The sequence below is a fragment of the Hemiscyllium ocellatum genome, chromosome 25 (assembly GCF_020745735.1).
Source record: "Hemiscyllium ocellatum isolate sHemOce1 chromosome 25, sHemOce1.pat.X.cur, whole genome shotgun sequence".
Taxonomy (NCBI): domain Eukaryota; kingdom Metazoa; phylum Chordata; class Chondrichthyes; order Orectolobiformes; family Hemiscylliidae; genus Hemiscyllium; species Hemiscyllium ocellatum.
The window spans coordinates 32,697,196-32,717,926 of NC_083425.1; the positions used below are offsets into that span (position 1 = coordinate 32,697,196).

The 20,731-nt window shown below is 39.6% G+C and overlaps 1 protein-coding gene across 4 annotated transcripts in view; it reads right to left on the bottom strand.

Moving 5' to 3' along the window:
- The window catches only part of LOC132827623 (septin-9-like), a 289,777-nt gene that overhangs the window by 126,065 nt on the left and 142,981 nt on the right, over nucleotides 1-20,731 (bottom strand). For 3 of the 4 annotated variants that reach the window (XM_060844189.1, XM_060844192.1, XM_060844190.1), the window contains 2 exons: nucleotides 19,453-20,100; nucleotides 13,165-13,200 (listed from right to left, as the gene is read on the bottom strand). In XM_060844189.1, the coding sequence (XP_060700172.1) occupies nucleotides 13,165-13,200; nucleotides 19,453-20,100 (684 nt within the window). The remainder of the gene's footprint in view (nucleotides 1-13,164; nucleotides 13,201-19,452; nucleotides 20,101-20,731) is intronic. The other variant, XM_060844191.1, reaches the window with a different exon arrangement.

Below are 20,731 nucleotides of genomic sequence, written 5' to 3' on the forward strand. Positions count from 1 at the left end.
TGGGTCAGAGCTCGAGCTTTGAACTAGATTTGGATCCTGGAATGGAATGGAATTTGAACGGATACACAAGTCTACGAGAAGGAAGTAATAAGAGGATGGGTCAAAGCATGTAGACAGGCAACAGTTCAAAAAGGTCAAGCACAGAGGAGGACAGCAGCAACCAGGAGGATCCTAGAGGAGTTTCAGGGAGCAGGACCGCCTGTGAAGACATGGTATATAAAACAGCCAGTCACATTTTTCTGATTTTAAAAATTATTTAATTTAAAAATAAATCAGTTAGTAACGTGTGTTTTGTCACATTCTGGAAAGTCCTACAGAACCCAATCAGAGTTCCGAATGGTAACCAATATCTCACTTAACATGGTTCACTTTAAAATAACAATGTTCAGGAATAAAACCCCAACTTTAAAAAAATGAGGGCTAATTGCTGCAATGCCAGCTTGACAGGCATCTGTGCAACAATAGGAAGAACCCTCAAAGATTAACTGCACTAGAAATTTTATTTTTTAAAAAAGTCAGCAAGAAAAACATGCAACTATTTTTTACACGAGATTATAGAGCATAAGGCATGGGATTAAAATGGACCTATTAGCCAAAATGTTACTTGATTTAAAAAAAACAGATCATATAAAACCAACTTAATACATTTGATCTCCTGAGGATCAACATAACAGGCATCTAATCACACTCTTCCAATGTTTTCAAAAAAAAGGGCCCTACATTTATATAACTCTTTGTCATATAGCAAAGTAACCCTTGAACTTTACAAGGAATCAGTCAACACTATGCAGGAAGTAGGGTTAAGACACATCATTGAAAGTTCAGACTACTAAAGAGCAATGGCTGGACTTCAAAAATGAGTGGAGAAGTCACAAGAATGTAGCCTGAAATTCCTTTGATAAATCTCAATTCTGCCATTTTTAGCAAAGTGAAGGAAAATTGGATGCACAATAAAACCAAAAGGCACAAAACAGAAAATGCACACTGCTGTGACAGAAACAAGGATGAGTATTTAGAAGTAGAATAGACAATGGCGTCTACTAGGCAACACTGTACAACTCAACCACTGAGATGGCAAAGTTAGAAATGTGAACAGCAATGTTGCTACAATATTAGAAAAGGTAGAAGCAGGCAGAAAACTAAATAAGGGTTTGCAGGCAGACGAAATTAGATATTCAGCACACCCAATGAAAAAGGCTTCATTTTAGCAATACGGAGTTGAAGAAATTTCTGTCATGTGTCACAATTAATGAAGGTGGCATCAGGGAGGCAATGTAGCACACTCAGACGACAGAAGGAAACTGAGCTTTGATTTCATGAACAAGCAATGTGTATGCAAATAAGCTTTGGGATATGTTGGATACAAAGAGGGAAACAACTGAAGGTGCACTAATCATGTTTGGATGTATAGAAGTGGAATTGGGTGGAGAAAGAACAATGATCCTTATTGAAAGGTCAAGAAGGATGCAACCACAATTTCTTTCCGTTCCAGAGTATATGGTAGGTATCATTGATACTTAGGAGACAGTAATTTTAACATTGTCTCTTCAGGAGTGTAGAATAGACACCATTCTGTTTAACAGTACCTGCAATGCAAATCTCTTTACATACTGTAATTTTTTAAATTATAAAAGAAAAACTGTGCTACAAATTAAACGGAGAAATAAAACAGTGAAAAAGCTGAAACAGGCAAGCATGATAATTAAAAGAAAATAATCAGCTAAATATCATTTTCACTAAACAATACTACATTGAACTGTTATTTAAGTATTTACATTCCAATTTGCTGAAATATACATTATAGTAATAATACAAAGCTCATAACATACAGGGAAAGCTTATGGCTATAAGACGTGGTAAGAACTTCCTTTGCATGTTTAAGACGACAATTTGTCTTGCAAAGAACGCCCACCCCTCTATACTACTTGTAGAACAAATATTGCGGAATGCATGCATATTGTCCATAAAATGTACGAGAATAATTACTGTGCCTCCCTTTCAGGTCTCAGTGTACCAGTATCAATGCCACGTGCTAGAATTGATGCAGTCACTTTTCAGTGGTATACATCAATTCGAAATAAAAACAGAAGTTGCTGGAAATGCTCAGCACACATGGCAGCATCTGTGAAGAGAAATCAGTTAACGTTTTGGGTCCAGTGACCCTTACTCAGAATCAGAAATGTTAACTTGGACTTCTCTGCAGAGATGCTGCCAGACATGCTGAGCTTTTCCAACATTTTCTGATTTTGTGTCTGATTTACAGTATCTACTGTACTTTTGGTTTTCAATTAGAAATGCCTTGCCACAATTTCTGGTATTCAAATATCAAGGACACACAGCAGACTGTGTGCAAGGATGTTTGTGTAGTACATAGGAAAAGTAAATACGCAAGGATAATGCAATAGAATATTTCTGCAGCATGAATTAGTTAAACTTACAAAAAAAGAGCAAATATAATTTTCTTCTCAAAGAAAGATTGTTTAATATTTTAAGTTTCTAAATAAGCAAAACCTTGAACAGGCTTGGTGTGGCTTGTTCCAAAGTGTTCTACAGATGAAGCCCATGGTGCAGAACATATTTCAAGTTCCAATGTTATAAAAATCAAAACAATATTTTTTTCTTCAAAAGTCCACAGTGGCTAAAGCACACAGACCAAGGTTTCCTGGTTGCTCATATATGAAGCTTGGAATGATGGGATTTATAATTGTGCCATTATGACTTTAACAATTCTAAAGCTGTAGTTAAGCACTAATAATGAAGATTGTAAACCGGACTTATTTTCTGTTGGTGATTTTCAACCGCGCATTTGACAACATAAGATTTTTTACCTTGGCGCAAACATTCAATTCCATGAGAACAAGACTCGACCGTGTTTCCTAAACACACCTTCAGGTTTACTCTAAAAACATGCTGAAGTGTCAGTAAGGCAATGCTTGCTTTGTAACTATCAACTGACACTGAAAGACATGTCATGCAAGAAGGTATAAAATCACTTTGTTAATAATGAATTTCTATGAAAAGTTATTGGGTATCATTTTGTCCACTCACAACATTGTGGTACCATTAAAAAGATCAGCTATCAATTTTTACCATACAGATTAGGAATTAGCACCTTCTCCCAGGGTGTGTGCGCGTTCCCTCCCACAATCCAAGATGTGCAAGTTAGGTGAATTGGCCATGCTAAATTACCCACAGAGTTCAGGTATGTGTGGGTTAGGTGCATTAGTCAGGGGTAAATGTAGAGTAATACGATAGGGAATGGGTCTGGGTGGGTTACTCTTTGGAGGGTCGGTGTGGACTTGTCAGCCAAATGGCCTGTTTCCACACAGTAGGGGATCTATGGTTCAATGATTCTATATTATTTGGGGGGAGATTTTTCATTTAACTGGCACATCTGGAAGCATTTACTGTAATTTCAGTCCTACATTTACCAAGAGGTATGAGTGAGGTGCGAAGGAATTCTGGGAAGGTGAGACTAACCGTTTGAAAGACTTACCTCAGGCGTCAGGGCCTCCATTTGCCGAGAGGTGCGAAGGAATTCTGGGAAGTTTTAAGTGGGTGAGCTCTATGTTGCCAGGGTCCGGGATGTCGCTGATCGGGTTTACAAGATTCTGAAGGGGGAGGGTGAGCAGCCAGAAATTGTGGAATATATTGACAGCCAGGAAAGGGATTGAGGATCTGAAAAGTGACTACAGAGTGTTAGGTTGGAAGCTGAAGAGCAAGAGGAATAGAATAGTGATCTCAGGTTTGCTACCAGTGACACGAGATAGTGAGATGAGAAACAGTCAGCGAATGCAGCTTAACATGTGGCAGCGAGGTTAGTGCAGGAGGGAGGGCTTCAGATACCTCAACGATTGGGATACCTTCTGGGGAAGGTGGGACCTGTACATGAAAGATGGGTTGCACCTGAACTGGAGGGGCACAAATGTCCTGGGTGGGAGATTCGCTCATGTGATTCGGGAGGGTTTAAACTAGTTTGGCAGGAGGGGCAGGAATCAGAGCCACGTCTGAGAGGGGGTCAATTGCAGACAGGACAGTGACAGGATATATTGAATCTATCAGGAAGGTTTCTCACACGATGAAACAAAGGGATCAGTTAAAAGCGTGTCTGCTTTAATGCAAGGAGTAAGCGAAAGAAGAGTGACAAACTTAGAACATGGATCAGTACTTGGGGCTACGATGTTGTGGCCATAACAGAGACGTGAGTTTCACAGGGGCAGGAATGGTTGCTTGATGTTCCAAGGTTTCGGATGTTTAGAAAGAACAGGGAGGGTGGAAAGAGAAGAGGAGGTGTAGCATTGCTAATCAGAGAGTGCATCACAGCTACAGAAACAAAGATTGTTGAGTCAGTATGGCTGGAAGTTACGAACAGCCACCACATTGAGGGTTTTCTACAGACTACCTAATAGCAGTTGGGAGATTGAAAATCTCATAGGCGAGCAGATTTTGAAAAATTGCAAAAATTGTAGGGTTGTTGTTATGGGTGATTTCAACTTTCCCAATATCGACTGGAACCTCCTAAGGGAAGATGGTTTGGATGGAACCGTTTTTGTCAGGTGCGTGGAGGGTTTCCTTACTCAGTATACAGACAGACCGATGAGGGGAGAGGCCATTTTGGATTTGGTGCTCTGCAACGAGCCAGGACAGGTGTTAGATCTCAGTGGGAGAGCACTTTGGTGAAAGTGATCACAATTACCTCACATTTGCCATAGCCTCAGAGTGCGAAAGGAGCAGTTACTGAGGGACGATATTTAATTGGGGAAAAGGAAATTATGATGCTATCAGACAGGAGTTGGGAAGTACAGACTGGTAGCAAATGTTCCATGGAAAGGGCACAGCAGACATATGGGGACTATTTAAGGAGTAGTTGTTGCGAGTGATGCACAAATTTGTTCCTCCGAGACAGGTAAGAAGGGGTGAGATTAAGGAACCTTGGATGACAAGAACAGAGGAACTTCTTGTCAAAAGGAAGAAGGGAGCTTACGTAAAGTGGAGGGAGCAAGGATCTAGCACAGTTTTAGAGGATTACAGGCTTGCTAGAAAGGAGCTCAGAATTGGACTGAGGAGAGCCAGGAGGATGCATGAAAAAGGCTTGGCAAGGATTAGGGAGAACCCAAAAGGTATTTTACTCATACATGAGGAAAATGAGAATGATCAGGGAGAAGGTTGGGCCGATTAGGGATAGCGTAGGGAACTTGTGCGTGGAGTCTGAGCAGATAGGGAAAGCCCTGAATGAGTTTTTTGCTTTAGTTTTCACAAAGGAAAGGGAACTTGTTGTAAATGAAAACTTAGAGGAGTTGGGATACAGTCTTGACCAGATCAAGATTGATGAAGTTGATGTGCTAGAAATCTTGGAAAACATTAAGATTGTTAAGTCTCCAGGGCCAGACCTCATTTATCCCAGGCTGCTCTGGAAAGCGAGAAAGGAGGTTGCTAAGCCACTGACGAGGATATTTGCCTCCTCACTCTCCACAGGAGTCGTACAGGAGGATTAGAAGGAGACAAAGTTCTTCCTCTTTTCAAGAAGGGTAATAGGGAAATCCCTGGCAATTACAGACCAGTCAGTCTGTCTTATGTCTGTGGTCAGCAAAGTTTTGGAAAGAATTCTGAGGGATAGGATTGATGACTATTTGGCAAAGCAGAGTGCGATTGAAGGCCGTCGACATGTCTTTGGGAGGGGCAGGTCATGCCTCACTAATCTTATTAAGTTCTTGTCGACGATGGTTGAGCAGTGGATGTGGTGTATACAGACTTCAGCAAGACATTTGATAGGGTTCCCCATGGTAGGCTCATTCATAAATTCAGGAAGTATGGGATACAGGGAGATTTGGCTATCTGGATTCAGAATTGGCTGGCTGACAGAGGCAGAGAGTGGTTGCCGATGGAAAGTATCTGCCTGGAGGTCAGTGTTGAGTGGAGTCCCGCAGGACTCTGTACTTGGGTCTCTGTTCTTTGTAGTTTTTATAAATAACTTGGATGTGGATGTTGAGGGGTGGGTTAGTAAATTTGCAGATGACGCAAAGGTTGGCGGGGTCATTGATAGTATAGAGAGCTACTGCAGGCTGCAGTGCGACATAGACAGGATGCAGAGCTGGGCTGAGAAATGGCAGATGGAGTTCAACCTGGATAAATCCAAAGTGTTGCATTTTGGAAGGTCTAACTCGAATACTGAATATAGGATTAAAGATAGGATTCTTGGCAGTGTGGAGGAACAGAGGGATCTGGGTGTGCAGGTACACAGATCCCTCAAAGTTGCCACCCAAGTGGTTTTTAAGAAAGCATATAGTGTTTTGACTTTCATTAACAGGGGGATCGAGTTTAAGAACTGCGAGGTTATGCTGCAGCTCTACAGGTCTCTGGTGAGACCACACTTAGAATGCGGTGACCAGTTCTGGTTGCCTGACTGTAGGAAAGATACAGAGGCTTTGGAGAGGGTGCAAAGAACCGCTAATGGAGTCAGGTGTTACTAGGGGACATAGCTTTAAATTAAGGGGTGGTAGGTATAGGACAGATGTTAGGGGTAGATTCTTCACACAGCGGGTTGTGAGTTCATGGAATGCCCTGCCCGTATCAGTGGTGAACTCTCCTTCTTTATGGTCATTTAAGCGGGCATTGGATAGGCATTTGGAAGTTATTGGGCTAGTATAGGTTAGGTAGGATTCGGTCGGCGCAACATCGAGGGCCGAAGGGCCTGTACTGCGCTGTATCCTTCTATGTTCTATGTTCTATGTAAGGTTTACCAGGATGCTGCCTGGACTGGAGGGGTTGCCTTACAAAGAAAGGTTGAATAAGCTCAGACTTTTCTCTCTGGAGAGAAGGTGGAGGAGGAGACCTGATCAAGGTGTACAAAATAAATGAGAGGAATAGTCAACAGCCATAGACTATTCCCCAGGGCAGGACTGACTGATACAAGAAGTCATAGTTTAAAGATATTAGGAGGAAGGTATAAAGGAGACGTCAGAGGTAGATTCTTTACGCAGACAGTGGTGAATGCATGGAATGTGTTGACAGCTGTGGTGGTGGAAGCAGAATCATTGGGGACATTTAAGCGACTGCTGGACTTGCACATTGATAGAAATGAGTTGATGCATCTGTCAAGTTACTATATTTTACATTAGGATTAAGTCTCAGCACAATATCATGGGCCAAAGGGCCTGTTCTGTGCTGTACTTTGCTATGTTCTATATGTTTTCAAACAACTGTTCAGAGATGCTATTACACATCTCTGGCATACATAGTTGAAACCAGGTCTCCCGAACGAGAATTAGGGATGCTACCACTGTACCACAAGCATCTGCATATTGTCAGGGTGATTTTACCAAAAACCATTGCACTCATCATGCGATCCTCTATTTTATTGGATTGTGAATATTCCAAAATAAAAGATAAATGCATCTCAGAGCATGACTTGACAAATTGAAAATTGGTAGGAAACTTGGCAAAATTGCAATATCAGAAAATTTTGCATCTAAAAACTTTACAGTTTATGGTGTTTTTGATGTAACAAAATAATCCAAAATATGAACAAAGGTGGTAATAAAAAATGAAGAGGAGATGACTAGGGGAAATGACTGACACCTTGGCTTCAAGGATCTTATAAAGAGGAGACAGGCAGATATATTTAGGAATAGAATTCCAAAGGCCAAGACACGATTGAAAGTAAAGACACTGTAGTGGAGCGCAGTTAAAAAATCAAGGATGTGAATATTAGAGAACTGCAGAATTCAGTGAGCTGTAGGAAGTTACAGAAATATTAAGAGGCATTTAATATGCAGACAAGAGAACACACGAGCACTTCAAAACTGAGCGACTGACAGTCAAGTACCAGATTAGCTCAGCGAGCAGAATGTGGTGGGTGAAGGAAAACTCATGCATATTGATATGAGCCCAGAGTTTTGAATGAGCACATATTCATGTAGATAGAAGCTGTCCAGAGACATTCAAATAGTGATGTCTAGTAAGAGAAAGTAATGAGGAAATCAGCAGAAGGGAAAAGCAAGGTTGGAGTTGAGTGATTCTAAATGTTACTACCAGAATTGGAAATCAGCATTAAATAAAGAGAGGAATCACAGCATCAGTCAGCAACACATTTCCTGACACACCAGCTATAAAGAAAAATACAGTTAGACCTATTTAGCATTATTCTTTGCCAATCCATGATTAGGCTTAGATTAGACTTACAGTGTGGAAACAGGCCCTTCGGCCCAACAAGTCCACACCGACCCGCCGAAGCGCAACCCACCCATACCCCCACATTTACCCCTTACCTAACACTACGGGCAATTTAACTTGGCCAATTCACCTGACCCGCACATCTTTGGACTGTGGGAGGAAACCGGAGCACCCGGAGGAAACCCACGCAGACACGGGGAGAACGTGCAAACTCCACACAGTCAGTCGCCTGAGTCGGGAATTGAACCCGGGTCTACAGGCGCTGTGAGGCAGCAGTGCTAACCACTGTGCCACCGTGCCGCCCACACGGTGTTTGTAGAAGAGTGCTAGAATAGCTTTACAACTATATTTAACCATTCAAATATCACAAGCATGTGATAATTTACTACTGACAACTAGCCAGAGAGTTAGTTCCTATGGTTCAATCAGCTTTTGAAATGAAAAGCAGAGGATTTTAGAAATTTTTTTTTTCCCTAGAAGATTAATGTTTAAGCTGCCAAAAATCTAAAATCTCTGTCCCTGCAAGTATGAGATCATTTTTTGGCTCCTCAATCTACCCCCTCTTGGCTTTTTGTTCTCTCCCTTTATGGTATTCAGCAGTTAATGCTTTCAAATTGGACACAAACTTTTTCCAAACCCACTTTAAAAATGTCATATTTGGTTTCGAAATGGTTTTCTCTGATAATGTTGTGAGACAATCCAGTTGGCAATCGTGGCTTTACTAACAATGGTTTGCTATCTAGCTAGAATCATCAAGCTTTCAAGTTGCAACAAAAAAAAATGTGGTGGCTTAAGGGAATGATACAAATGCCTCTCAAGGGAACCAGATGGGCTTCCAAATTTTTATCTTGTGATCCTTCTCTTTTTGGCTATGTCATAGAAAGAAGGAACTTGTTCAGTTAAAAAATTATTTTATTATTTAGATATCAGTTTAAAAAAGGTATGCTTAAAAGGCCTACAATACAGTGGTCCTGAAGTATTTCCACCGTTGATAAACTGAAACAAAAACAAAAGAATGGATAATAAAGTTTAACTATGCCTGTTACATCTTGAGGATTTCAATACTTAGAGGAATCTGTTTTGACATCATTGCCCAATACTGCTGGTTGCAGGCTTCTGTGAAAATCAAACACTAGGAGAAAACTCAACTCCGTGACAGAATGATGATTTTGACCATTTTTTGAGATCCATAATAACAACCTGAGAGCGGTTGGTATTTCAGAACTTGAAAACTTGAACTTTGCTGAAAAACAAGACTACTGCCAGAGCTTTTGATTTTGCACTCCTCAGCATGAATGTCAGAATGCCAAAATTTACTTTATAACCTCCGGCACTCTTCTCCCCTGTTGTATAAATCGTGTACGTTTGACATTCATGCATTTGGCCTGATAAGTGCAAGATAAAAAGCTTCAGTGACAATTCTCACTTTTCAGCACTTAACAGGGATTTTACTCTAACCTCCAAAATTTAGACTGTAGATGTCAGCAATTGGCAATTAGGACACACAATCAATGCTCCCTCCAGGATGTTAGATCATGCGACAACCTGAAAGCTCCCATGCAAACACATGAATTGGTCTCCAAGTTGCTGCACATGGAAACAAAGACTGCATAGTTGAATAGATCACCCACACATTACAAAGTAGATGCATTTGTATTAATGTAACAGGTAGTTAAGCAGGTAATTTGAGGTTCATTATAATCTACCCAATTAAATAATTAAAGGAGGATAGATGGGTTTGATGTGTCGAAGGGGCTGTAAGACTGAGTAGACAATAAACAAAAAAAGGTGTATTGGTTTCTGTTTCACCGACTGGCTTGAATCTGAACCGATGTTAGTAGAAGGTGGTTGCCTGAAAAGGCAAAGATTAGGATTCAGGCAGAAAATTGCAATTACAGTTACTTCAGAGAGAAGATTTTGAAACCAAATGTAAATTCTTGGTACATGAATTTTCAATAAGTAAATGGAAAAATGAAGTGGTTGTGAACATGGGATATGCCTTCACCAAGATAAAATAACGACATGGACTTGGCTATGTTGCTTCCTAATAGAAGTGGAATCAGATATAAAGTATTCTTAGCGATGGAGTTTCAACAATTGGTTGCTGAGCAAGGTTTGAAAATTCTATTAAAGTTTATGGACAAGTTTTATAAGAAAGGTTACTTATTAAATGCACTGAGGTATGGCCAACCTTTGCGAATTTAGAGATCAGAATGAGTAATCAATTGAAGAATATTGAATGGAATTTAAGAGACTTCTGCAAGTTTGTAGAAATTCTTTGTGAAGATTTCTAATTCAGAAATTCCCTTTAAGTGGACAGACTTTTAGTATTAATTGGAATTAGATTTTCAGGGGGAAAAAGAAAAACAAAACTTTTAGAACAGATATTAGGAACCTTAAATATTTTCCTGGAATATTTTTATTCCCAGAGGTTTTATGGCTTAATTGGGGCATTCAGCAGTAATGCAACAAACAGAGAATTCAATGATAATGACAATGTGTGACCATTTCATTACAGACCAAAAGTGCCAATATGAGAAAAAGAGGATCAGGAAACTAAAACGTTAAGGATAGATGGACTTGAAAAGGCCGTTTTATCTTGTGAGCCAGTCCAGAACTATGAGCGCTGTTCTAAAATTTGGGGTCATGCTTTTTAAGACAGAATGAGAGAAAAATAAGTCTCCTACAGGTTTATACAACTTTGAGCCACTGAATATTTTTTAAATGAAAAGGTAGATTAACTTCTGTTTTTACCCAGATTAACTTCTGTGCCTAACTAAATGACGAAATCACTCTAAAGGATAGATGTTAACATGGAATTCAAAACAGATCAGCCACAATCATATTGAATGATGGAGCAGGTTCAAGAGGCCAAATATGTTTCTATTTCATATGTTTACATATTCATACACATCTGGCAATTATAACAGCCAGCAGGAATTGGACAACTATAATAGTAAAATAAGTCCCCAGAAAGTTTGGGCTATGTTCATTTGTTTTAGGTGCCACTTGAAATAACAGAGTACAATGAACTGATTTAAAAGGAAATAACAAGGTTGTAAAAGTTATGCACAACATGGAAGGTTGAAGAGGTGGATACAGTGATACTGGTCAGGTGGAGAGAACTGCACTAGTTACAAGAAGTTTCAGCCCAGCAATGTTAAAACTGTAGACTCATTTAATTACACTGTTTTGGTCAGTGAATGCATGCTCAGAGTGTGTGGATGGATTGGTTAACATGTTACCTATATTCTTTAAAACAATAATAGAGCAAAGTAAGGTGAGGGAATTTGAGAGTTTTAACCATTTTACAACAACATCATGCTGAAATCACTAAGAATAGTAGTGATTCCCTTTAAAATAGCTAGGGTAAATCATTTACGTCAAGTGAAATGTCCTTATCAATGAGGAGGCTCACCATGAAAAAGGTTCAAATGAAACTGGAAACTGAATATGACAAGGCACTGGCTTTTAAGATTTACACAACCCATATATTACTGTATACCTTGTTGTAATGCTTCACATGCTAATCTTCAAGATGCCTATTTGAGTATGACAGAGTTCATCATGTCCTCGGTAAGAAAGAATAGCGAATATTTCCCATGGTCTTAGGAAGCCAAGAAATTAAGATAAAGCAGTTCAAAGCTCCTTAACTGCTTAAACATGGTCACTAATGGAAGCTTTAGTGGTGCATTTGTCTAATATTCCACAGGAAATCTTATACAAAAAAAAGCAAAATGTTTGCCCATAGAATATTGTGTGAATTACCATAATCTTTGTGACAAAGTACATTCAATGAAGGGTATCACTGGGTAAAAGTTTGAATGCTGACCTTGCTAAAAACAAAAAGGAAATGTTAAAAAGATTTACCAAAACAAGGTGGGTTAATGCAAACACCAGTCTTCATACTATTTCATACAAAAGTGTTTAAACATAAGCATATGAAGTAGGAGCATGAGTTGGCCATTTAGCTCCCCCAGAATCCTGCCTACTTTCCTTAAAGTCCCACCTCCAATAAGTTATTGGAGATAATCAAAAGGGAGATGTTTCTGGTGTGAGGAATTAAGAAGAAATTAATATGTTCAACTTTTATTTGGGCCACTGTGCAATCAACTTTCTTTTTATTCAAAGAAAGGTAAATATGGAAGTCTGATTGCATTGGATGGAATAAATATACACTTTTGTTCCTGATCACCTAGGTTTAAGATATACAATAAACAATTTGTGGTATTGTTCATTAGCTTTGCTTAAAAACTTATAAATATTTCCACAAGCTTTTATCTAAAAAGATGATGGGATTCTTTATATTGCAAGTAATTGGTGATTTTCAAATTGATTAATCAAAGCAAGAACATGCAGAACTGGAGTGTGGAAGGAGCTGCAAGACTGTGTAGTTAATAATCTTGACCCACATTGAAAGTGTCCTCCTTCCTGCCTTACTGAACACTGCCATCTTATTTTAGTATTCAGTCATTGCTTGAGTGCCCTAGCACATTCCCTTTGGTAAAGTCTCTTTGGTAATGCAGATAGGCCAGAAGCTAAAATTTACCAAAGACTCCAAGTTCATACTTTCCTGTTCTGCTGCCCAGAATACTGGGTCTACCTTCAATCTAGTTAGTTAGTTAGTTACCTCTGTAAGAGGCTCCCTCATGAACCGACTAAGGTTGAGAAGTCCTAGTTGACCAACTTCTTAATCTTAGATCCTTCTTCCCAGACTCTTTTCTCCATTAAATAAATTTAATTTTAATATATTTTCAGAGATCCTGCTATACAAGTAAACCAAAAGAAATATTTTGTCTTTCAATACTATCCATTATCACCTTCGTCAGCATTAAATGCATTTGAGCAAAAGAAAAATGTTTATTAAAATTTGATTGCAACCAGCCTTTAAATCTACAGAGAGTAGAGGAATGCAGTTTAGCAGCCAAGGGAAAGATGAAGTTCGTTATTTTTACATTTGTTGGGCAGAGATTTGGATGATACGTTACTTACTGCAGCCAAAGCTCAAGGTGCGTGCTATGTGGGTTCCTAAAACATAAAGCATAAGTATATTAAATCTTTCCAGTTGTATTCACAGAACAAGAAATCAACACTTTGTAACTCTTTGAAGAGATCATTTAATTGAAAACGCGCAACATATTAAAACCAATTAAATACAGGACCAACTTATAATCAAAATGCAGTGAATTGCAAGGAGGAAATGTTCGAGTGGATTGAGGTCTGCTGTGATTGAACAAGATAGTTTGGCTGTTTTGCAACAAAGTGTAGCTCAGGCTGAACAGCGACAGAGCATTCATTCCATCGATAAAAGGTTTGCAGTCAAAAAAAAACCTTTTTTTCAAACATTTTACAAAAAAAATGTAGTATTCAGCAAAATATACTTTGGCTCAGGTGCAGAAAGAAAAAGAGAACAAAACACAAAAGTATCACAAGGAGGCATTCAATAAACTCCAATGTTGTGTTGCAACTGAGGGTAGTTAAGTGATTGAACCATTTGATTCCAACATAACATACAGCCTAGAAGGGGGAGGCCATTGGGTGCTGTGAGCCTGTTCCCTCATTGAATAGGATCATGATCATATTGTAGTCTCAACTCCACTTTCCTGCCTATCCCTCGCTATCCATAGATGCTAACCAACACACGAATCAATCTACCTCGGTTTTAAAAATATTCCAGCATTTCAGTACAACTTGACCTTCCTTTGGGAAATAAAGCAGGGCAAGTGGGGCCAGTGACCATAATTCCATTGGTTTTAAAATAGTGATGGAAAAAGGATAGAACTTCAACTTTTAGATTAAGTTTAAGTTAGAGGAAGGACAATTTTGATGGTATGAGGCAAGAACTTTTGAAAGGAGAAAGTGAGGACTGCAGATCAGAGTCAGAAAGTATAGCACTAGAAAATCACAGCAGATCAGGCAGCATCTGAGGAGCAGGAGAGGTGACATTTCGAGCATAAGCTCTTCACCAAGAATGGGGTGGGGAGTGGCGGGGTGCAAGGGGACAGAGATAAGTGGGAGGGGGTGAGGCTGAAGGGGCAGGAAGGTAGCTAGGAATGAGATATGTAGATGAAGGTGCAGGTGGAAGTGATATGTCTGAGGGGAGGGTGAAGTGGATAGGTGGGAAGGAAGATGGACTGTTAGAGAGGGCGGTACCAGGTTGGAGTTGTTGGATCTGGGATAAGGTGGGGGAAAGGGATAGGAGGAAACTGGTTAAATTGATATGGATTGTGTGGTTGGAGGGTTCCAAGGCAGAAGATGATGAGTTCTTCCTCCAGTCATCAGGTAGCTAGGATTTGGTGTTGGAGGCCACCCAGGAGTTGCATGTCCTTGGCAGAGTGGGATGGGGAATTAAAGTGGTTAGCCACAGGGCAATGGGGTTGTTTAGTGAATGTGCCGGGATGTTCTTTGAAACGTTCTGCAAGCTGGCGTCACGTCTCCCCAATGTACAGGAGACCACATCGAGAGCAACGGTCACAGTGGATGAGGTATCTGGATGTGCAGGAATATCTCTACTGGTGTGGAAAGATTCTTTGGGGCTTTGGATGAAGGTGAAGGGGGAGAGGGAGATGTGGGCACAGGTTTTACAACTCTTGTGGTGGCAAGGGAAGGTGCTGGGGGTGGAGGGTGGGGAAACATGGAGCTAACAAAGGAATCATGGAAGGAATGGCCCAGCCACCTGGATCCTCCAACCACACAGAATCAATGTTGATTTCACCCGTTTCCTCATCTCCCCTTCCCCCATGTTATCCCAGATGCTTCTACCCCCAGCCCCACACCCCCATTTATCTCAGCCCCCTTGGACCCCCCACCCCACATTCTTGAGGAAGGGCTTATGCTCGAAACATCAATTCTCCAGCTCCTCAGATGCTGTCTGACCAGAAGAACTTTCAAAAGTTGCTTAAGGCCAAATGGGGTAACTAGAAAGAGAATAGGGCCCCTTAATGATAAGCAAGGTAATCTACGTGTGGAACTGCAGAAGAATGGGGGTAATATGAAATACTCTTTTGCATGAGTATTTACTGTGAAAGAGGATATAGAAGCTATAAAATTTGGGCAAATAAATAGTGATATCATGAAGTGTCCAAATTACAAAGGTGGTGATGCGGGAAGTCTTAAAAACAGAGGTAGACAAATTCCTAAGACTGGATCAGATGTACCCTGGAACTTCATAGGAAGCTAAAAAGTGATTGTTGGGCCCCTTGCTGAGATATTTGTCTTATCAATAGCATTGGTAAACTGCCAGAAGACTGGAGATTGGCTACAGTGCCTTTATTTAAAGTGGTAAGGAAAAGTCAGGGAACTATAGATCGGTGAGCCTGACATCAGTGATGGGCAAGTTGTTGGAGGGGATTCTGAAGGACAGGATTGACATGTATTTAGAAAGGCAAACACAGGTTAGGAATAGTCAGCATGGGTTTGTGTGGGAAATCAGGTCTCACTAACCCAATTGAGTTTTTTGAACTCAAATAATGAAGACGACTGATGAGGACAGAGTGGTACTCATGGTCTGTATGTACTTTAGAAAAGGTGTTCAGCAAAGTTCTAAATGGTAGACCGATTTAACAACGTTAATCACACGGAATACAGGGAGGACTCGCCATTTGGATACAGAACTGGCTTGAAGGTAGAAGACAGAGAATGGTGGTAGAGGGCTGCTTTACAGACTGGAGGCCTGTGACTAGTGGAGTGCCACTAGGATCAGTGCTGGGTCCACTGCTTTTTGTCATTTACATAAAATGATTTGGGATATGAACATAGGAGGTATAGTTAGTAAGTTTGCAAATGATAATGAAATCAGTGGTGCAGTGGACAGTGAAGATGATTACCTCAGAGTACAGTGGGATCTTGATCAGACGGGCCCATGGGCCAAGGATTGACAAATGGAGTTCACTTTAGATAAATGTGAAGTGCTGCATTTTAGAAAAACAAATCAGGGCAGGACTTATATATGAAATGATAAGATCCTGAGGAGTGTTGCTGAACAAAAAAAAAAGACACTGGAGTGCAGATTCATAGTTCCTTGAAAGTGGATTTGCAGGTTGACAGGGTAGTGATGATGTTTGGTATGCATGCCTTTATTGGTCAGGGCCTTGGAGTATAGGTGTTGGCTGTACAGAACATTGGTTCGGCCACTTTTGCAATTCTGCATTCATTCTGTTCTCTCTGCTATCGGAAAGATGTTATGAAATTTGAAAGGGTTCAGAAAAGATTTACAATGATGTTGCCAGGGTCGAAGAGTTTGAGCTAAACAGAGATAGTGAACAGGGGTTATTTTCCCTGGAGCAGAGGCTGAGGGGTGACCTTATAGAAGTTGCTAATATCATGAGAAGCATAGATAGAGTGAATCATCAAGTTCTTTTTCCCCAGGGTGAGTGAGTCCAAAACTTGAGGGCATAAATTTAGAGAGAGACAGGGGAAAAATTTAAAAGTTACCGAAAAGACAACATTTTCCTGGAGGATGGTGTGTACACGGAATGAATCGCAAACTTAGGTGGTGAAAGATAATACAATTATAACATTTAAGAGGCAACTTGATGGGTATACAAATAGGAAGTGCTTAGAGCGATATGGGCCGAATGCTGGTAAACGGGGCTAGATTTATTTCGGGCATCTGGTTGGCATGGATGAGTTGGACCGAAGGGTATATGTCTGCGCTGTATATCTCTATGACTCCATAACCCATTCAGCCTTCATTGCTCTCTGTGGATCAGAGATTAGATCACAAAACTATTTTTAAAAAAAATTGCTTATCTCTATCCTAAGTAGAAGTTTCCTTTTTTAACAGTGTTCCCTAGTCTGTACCACAAGAGGAAACTTCTTTTCAGAATCTATCCTCTCATTATTGTACGTGTTTCAATAAGATCACCTCTCTCCTTTCTAAATACCAATGGATACAGGTCCAATCTGCCCCAGCTTTCCTAACAGGATATTCCAGAGCCCAGAAAGGAGTCACATGAACATTCTCCAAACTATTTCTAATGCAAAAAAAAAACAAAATTGTACACAGTACTGTAGATATCAAGCCAATACAATTCTAGCAAAACATTTATACTTTTATATTCATTCTCTTTGTAGTAAAGTTCATTTGGTTTACCTTTGTTATCATTTGCTGTCCCTACATACTAACTTGTTGTGATTCACATACCAGGACACCCAAAGCGCTCTGTACCACAGGGTTCTACATTCTCTCCATTTTGTCGAGGGAAAAAAGATCATTACTGAGTACAGTATTGAGCATTTGCAAAAGGAATTATTTCAATGCAATGTCAGATCACAAAACTGAAGCCATGATATGTATGACTCCAAGTAAGATGCCCTCCATTAACAACGTCTGTAAATGGTTATGTTCATTAAGATGCTGATCACCAAGGGTATAGATCTCATCATGCCATACATCCCTTTTTTATTGGGTCTGCCAAAAATCAATAAGCTCTCATTTACATAGTACACTGCAGTTGATACATTTTTGACGACTCAATTAACATATTTATATCCCTCGCAGGCTCCCTTTATATAGACTTGTATCAAGCCAGAACCGGTTTTATTTATATATCACTTCCTAACCATAAGTATAGATTGATGTAAACTAATTAATGACCCTGTCACTCAGTGTGCATGCTTATCAGTGTGAGAGGGGTGCCTAGCATGAATGCTGGACAATCTTTGCTCAACCTTAGAAGCATTTAACATTTGTCTCGTCTAGCATTGTTCACAATGAGCAAAGGCCGCGAGGCAAGTTCCACGTGTAAGCCGTTTTACACTCCTCTGCAATACTAAACTGTGAACAACTCTTAAACACTTGCAAGTTGAACACTCCACATGTAAGTTAACTTTTTATTTAGCAAAACCATACATTTTGGCACTTTCGCCCCCTTCAATAACAGCCCCTCTCTACACTACATACAAGTATCTGTCTCCAGACTCTAAGAGCTGATAAGTTGGTACATTTTTGAATATTTTCCTTCTTTCATTTTGTTTATGCTGAATTAATTTTAAAATGACGGTTGAAGGAGAGATATAGTTACTTGATTATTTCATAGGAAGACTGTTATTGTGGGTGTTGTGGTTTTGCAAAGTGAGACAGAGTGCTTGTAACCACTTGCTTTGCCTTAAATTGGTATTTATCAACTGCATCACACAATATTCAGTTGGTTGTGTACAACTATAAATGCCAAGAATGAATAATTTGTTCAATCAAGAAATATTTCACACATTAAAATTACACTCAAAATTGGATTAGAGAAGATGGATGAATTTGATGCAACAACTCTCATTAAAGCCACCACAATGCCTGACAATATAATGCATGCAGCATACGGACTTTGCAATGTAACAATGAAACACAACAAATGCTTGAAATTATATAGCATCCTTATGTAACACATTCCAAGATACCTCACAGGAGCGTTATAAAAGAGAATTACACCCCAAACCACATAAGATGACACTTGGGCTCACTGTCAAAAGCTTAGTGAAAGAATTCAAAGTTTAGCAGATCTAAATGGGAAAACAAAAGTTACAAAATCAGAGGACTTTTGGGAGGAAATGCTAGAGCTTTAGAGCTGGGCCAAGACACATTCAAAAGCCCAGCTAACAGCAGCAGAGTGATTGGAAAGTGGGATGTCCAAGAGGTCAGGATTAGACGAGAACAGATATCAGATCTGTGGAGCTCAAGGAGATTAAGGAAGGACCAAGACTATGGAGGAATTTGATGTTTAACCATTTTCTACACTGCAATTTGCAACACTTAAATAAACTGCTTCAAAAGACAGATCTATACATAGTCTGAAAAACATAAATCCCATCATTGGTTGCTCAATTGAATTCTCCAAGAGCATTTTTGTAGAAAAGGTCTACATCACAGAAAGAATTAGAATTAGAGTTGACATTTCATCCACATTAATCTGCCATAATAGGATAATGGTTTTTCACACTATTCTAGCAGCTCTAAATATTAATCACGAACTATAACGGTCTTCCAAAAAAGTTAATGATATAATCTTTTTTCCTTAAAAGCTTGAAAATCAGATCCTTGAACAAATATTGCTGCTAAAATGAAAATATTCAAATGCCGGCAACTAAATCACTAATACCACAGACACGTTTATCTGATCATACAGAAGCAATGTTAAGCATGGCTTAAAATCTAAGTTATTTATGTTTACTCGAACGATATAGATATTAACTAGTACCAAACTCTATCCTTGAAATCAAAACATGTTTTTGAAGGAAACATTGGAAATTCATGAGCAGTAGAATACGATAAAAACTTCTACTCACTGTTCTGAATCTTCACTTTGGTTTCAGTAACTGCTCTCTCTAGCTGCACTTCCTGTTTCTGCTGGTAGTTAATGTGGGGTGAGATTGAATTTTCCACTGGTTTCACTGGTGTTTCTTGATGCTTTGGTATTTGAATCTCCACCTTTTTTGGAGATATCTCACTCAGAGATGGTCCAGAACTTTCTGTTCTTCTTGGAATGGATTCAGCAAGCTTGCTTCCTGTGGTTTCCAATCTCCTTGAGGTGATCTCCTGTAGTTTTGTTCCAGAAACTTCTGTTCTCCTCGGCACCATTTCTGGAGGCTTATGGCCTAGCAGTTCGGCTCTTTTAAGACCAATCTTTGGTACACCATGGCTTGCACCATCGACTTGTTTTGAAGACAGGTCAATAGAAATTTCTGCTCTTCGAGAAACAGGTTCTGGGTGCCTCGGTCCTGTAATTTCAATTCTTTTGATGGATGATTTTGGGGATTTAGCATTAGGCGCTTCTGCTTGTTTTGAAGTTGGATCAGCAAACCTTGACCCCAAATCTTGATATCGATGTCCAGATGTTGGCGTCGATCTCAGTGGAGGAGTTGGACCTCGCCTACTCGAAACAGAGGAATTTGGTGTCTGATCAACTTCCTCGACTTCAAATGATCTCTTCAAAGCTAAAAGAGAGAGAGAGAAAAAAATATACACCAATTAACTAATAGATTTATTTCCTATTATTACAATTTTTCAGCATTGACCATATAACCATTATTCCATGATATAACTGGCAGCCCTGCCAATATTACCATAGCTTACAAACTCCAACCCATAGCTGCACCAGGTTCCAGGACAATTAAGAACAAGTAGAATTTCTCGTCACTGCTCATTCAGAATGGGTACAATTTTAACTGTTTCAAAGTCCACCCACTTGTAAAGAATTAAAATTGCAGCCAACATAGCATTAACTGTCACCAATCTGGCAGAGTTTTAAGTTAGGAATTCACACCCATAAGAAACTGGGATGCATTCTAAGGCCATTTCACACAAGCTTCCTTTCGCCTTTTGGGAGAATCATATTCCTCTGGTTGAAAACAGACTCCAAAAAAGTTTCAGGGCAGAAAGAACAATGCATGAACCTGTTACACTTGGATTTTTTTTCTAAATGACCATTCAAATTCAACTCAAAGTCTCATAACAGAAAATGCAAATTGTTAGTTTCACAATCAATAGTCATGCCTGAAACGGAGTACACTTCTAAAATATGATCCTTCACTGCAAGTGAACTAGATTTTGCTGCTTTCACAAAAT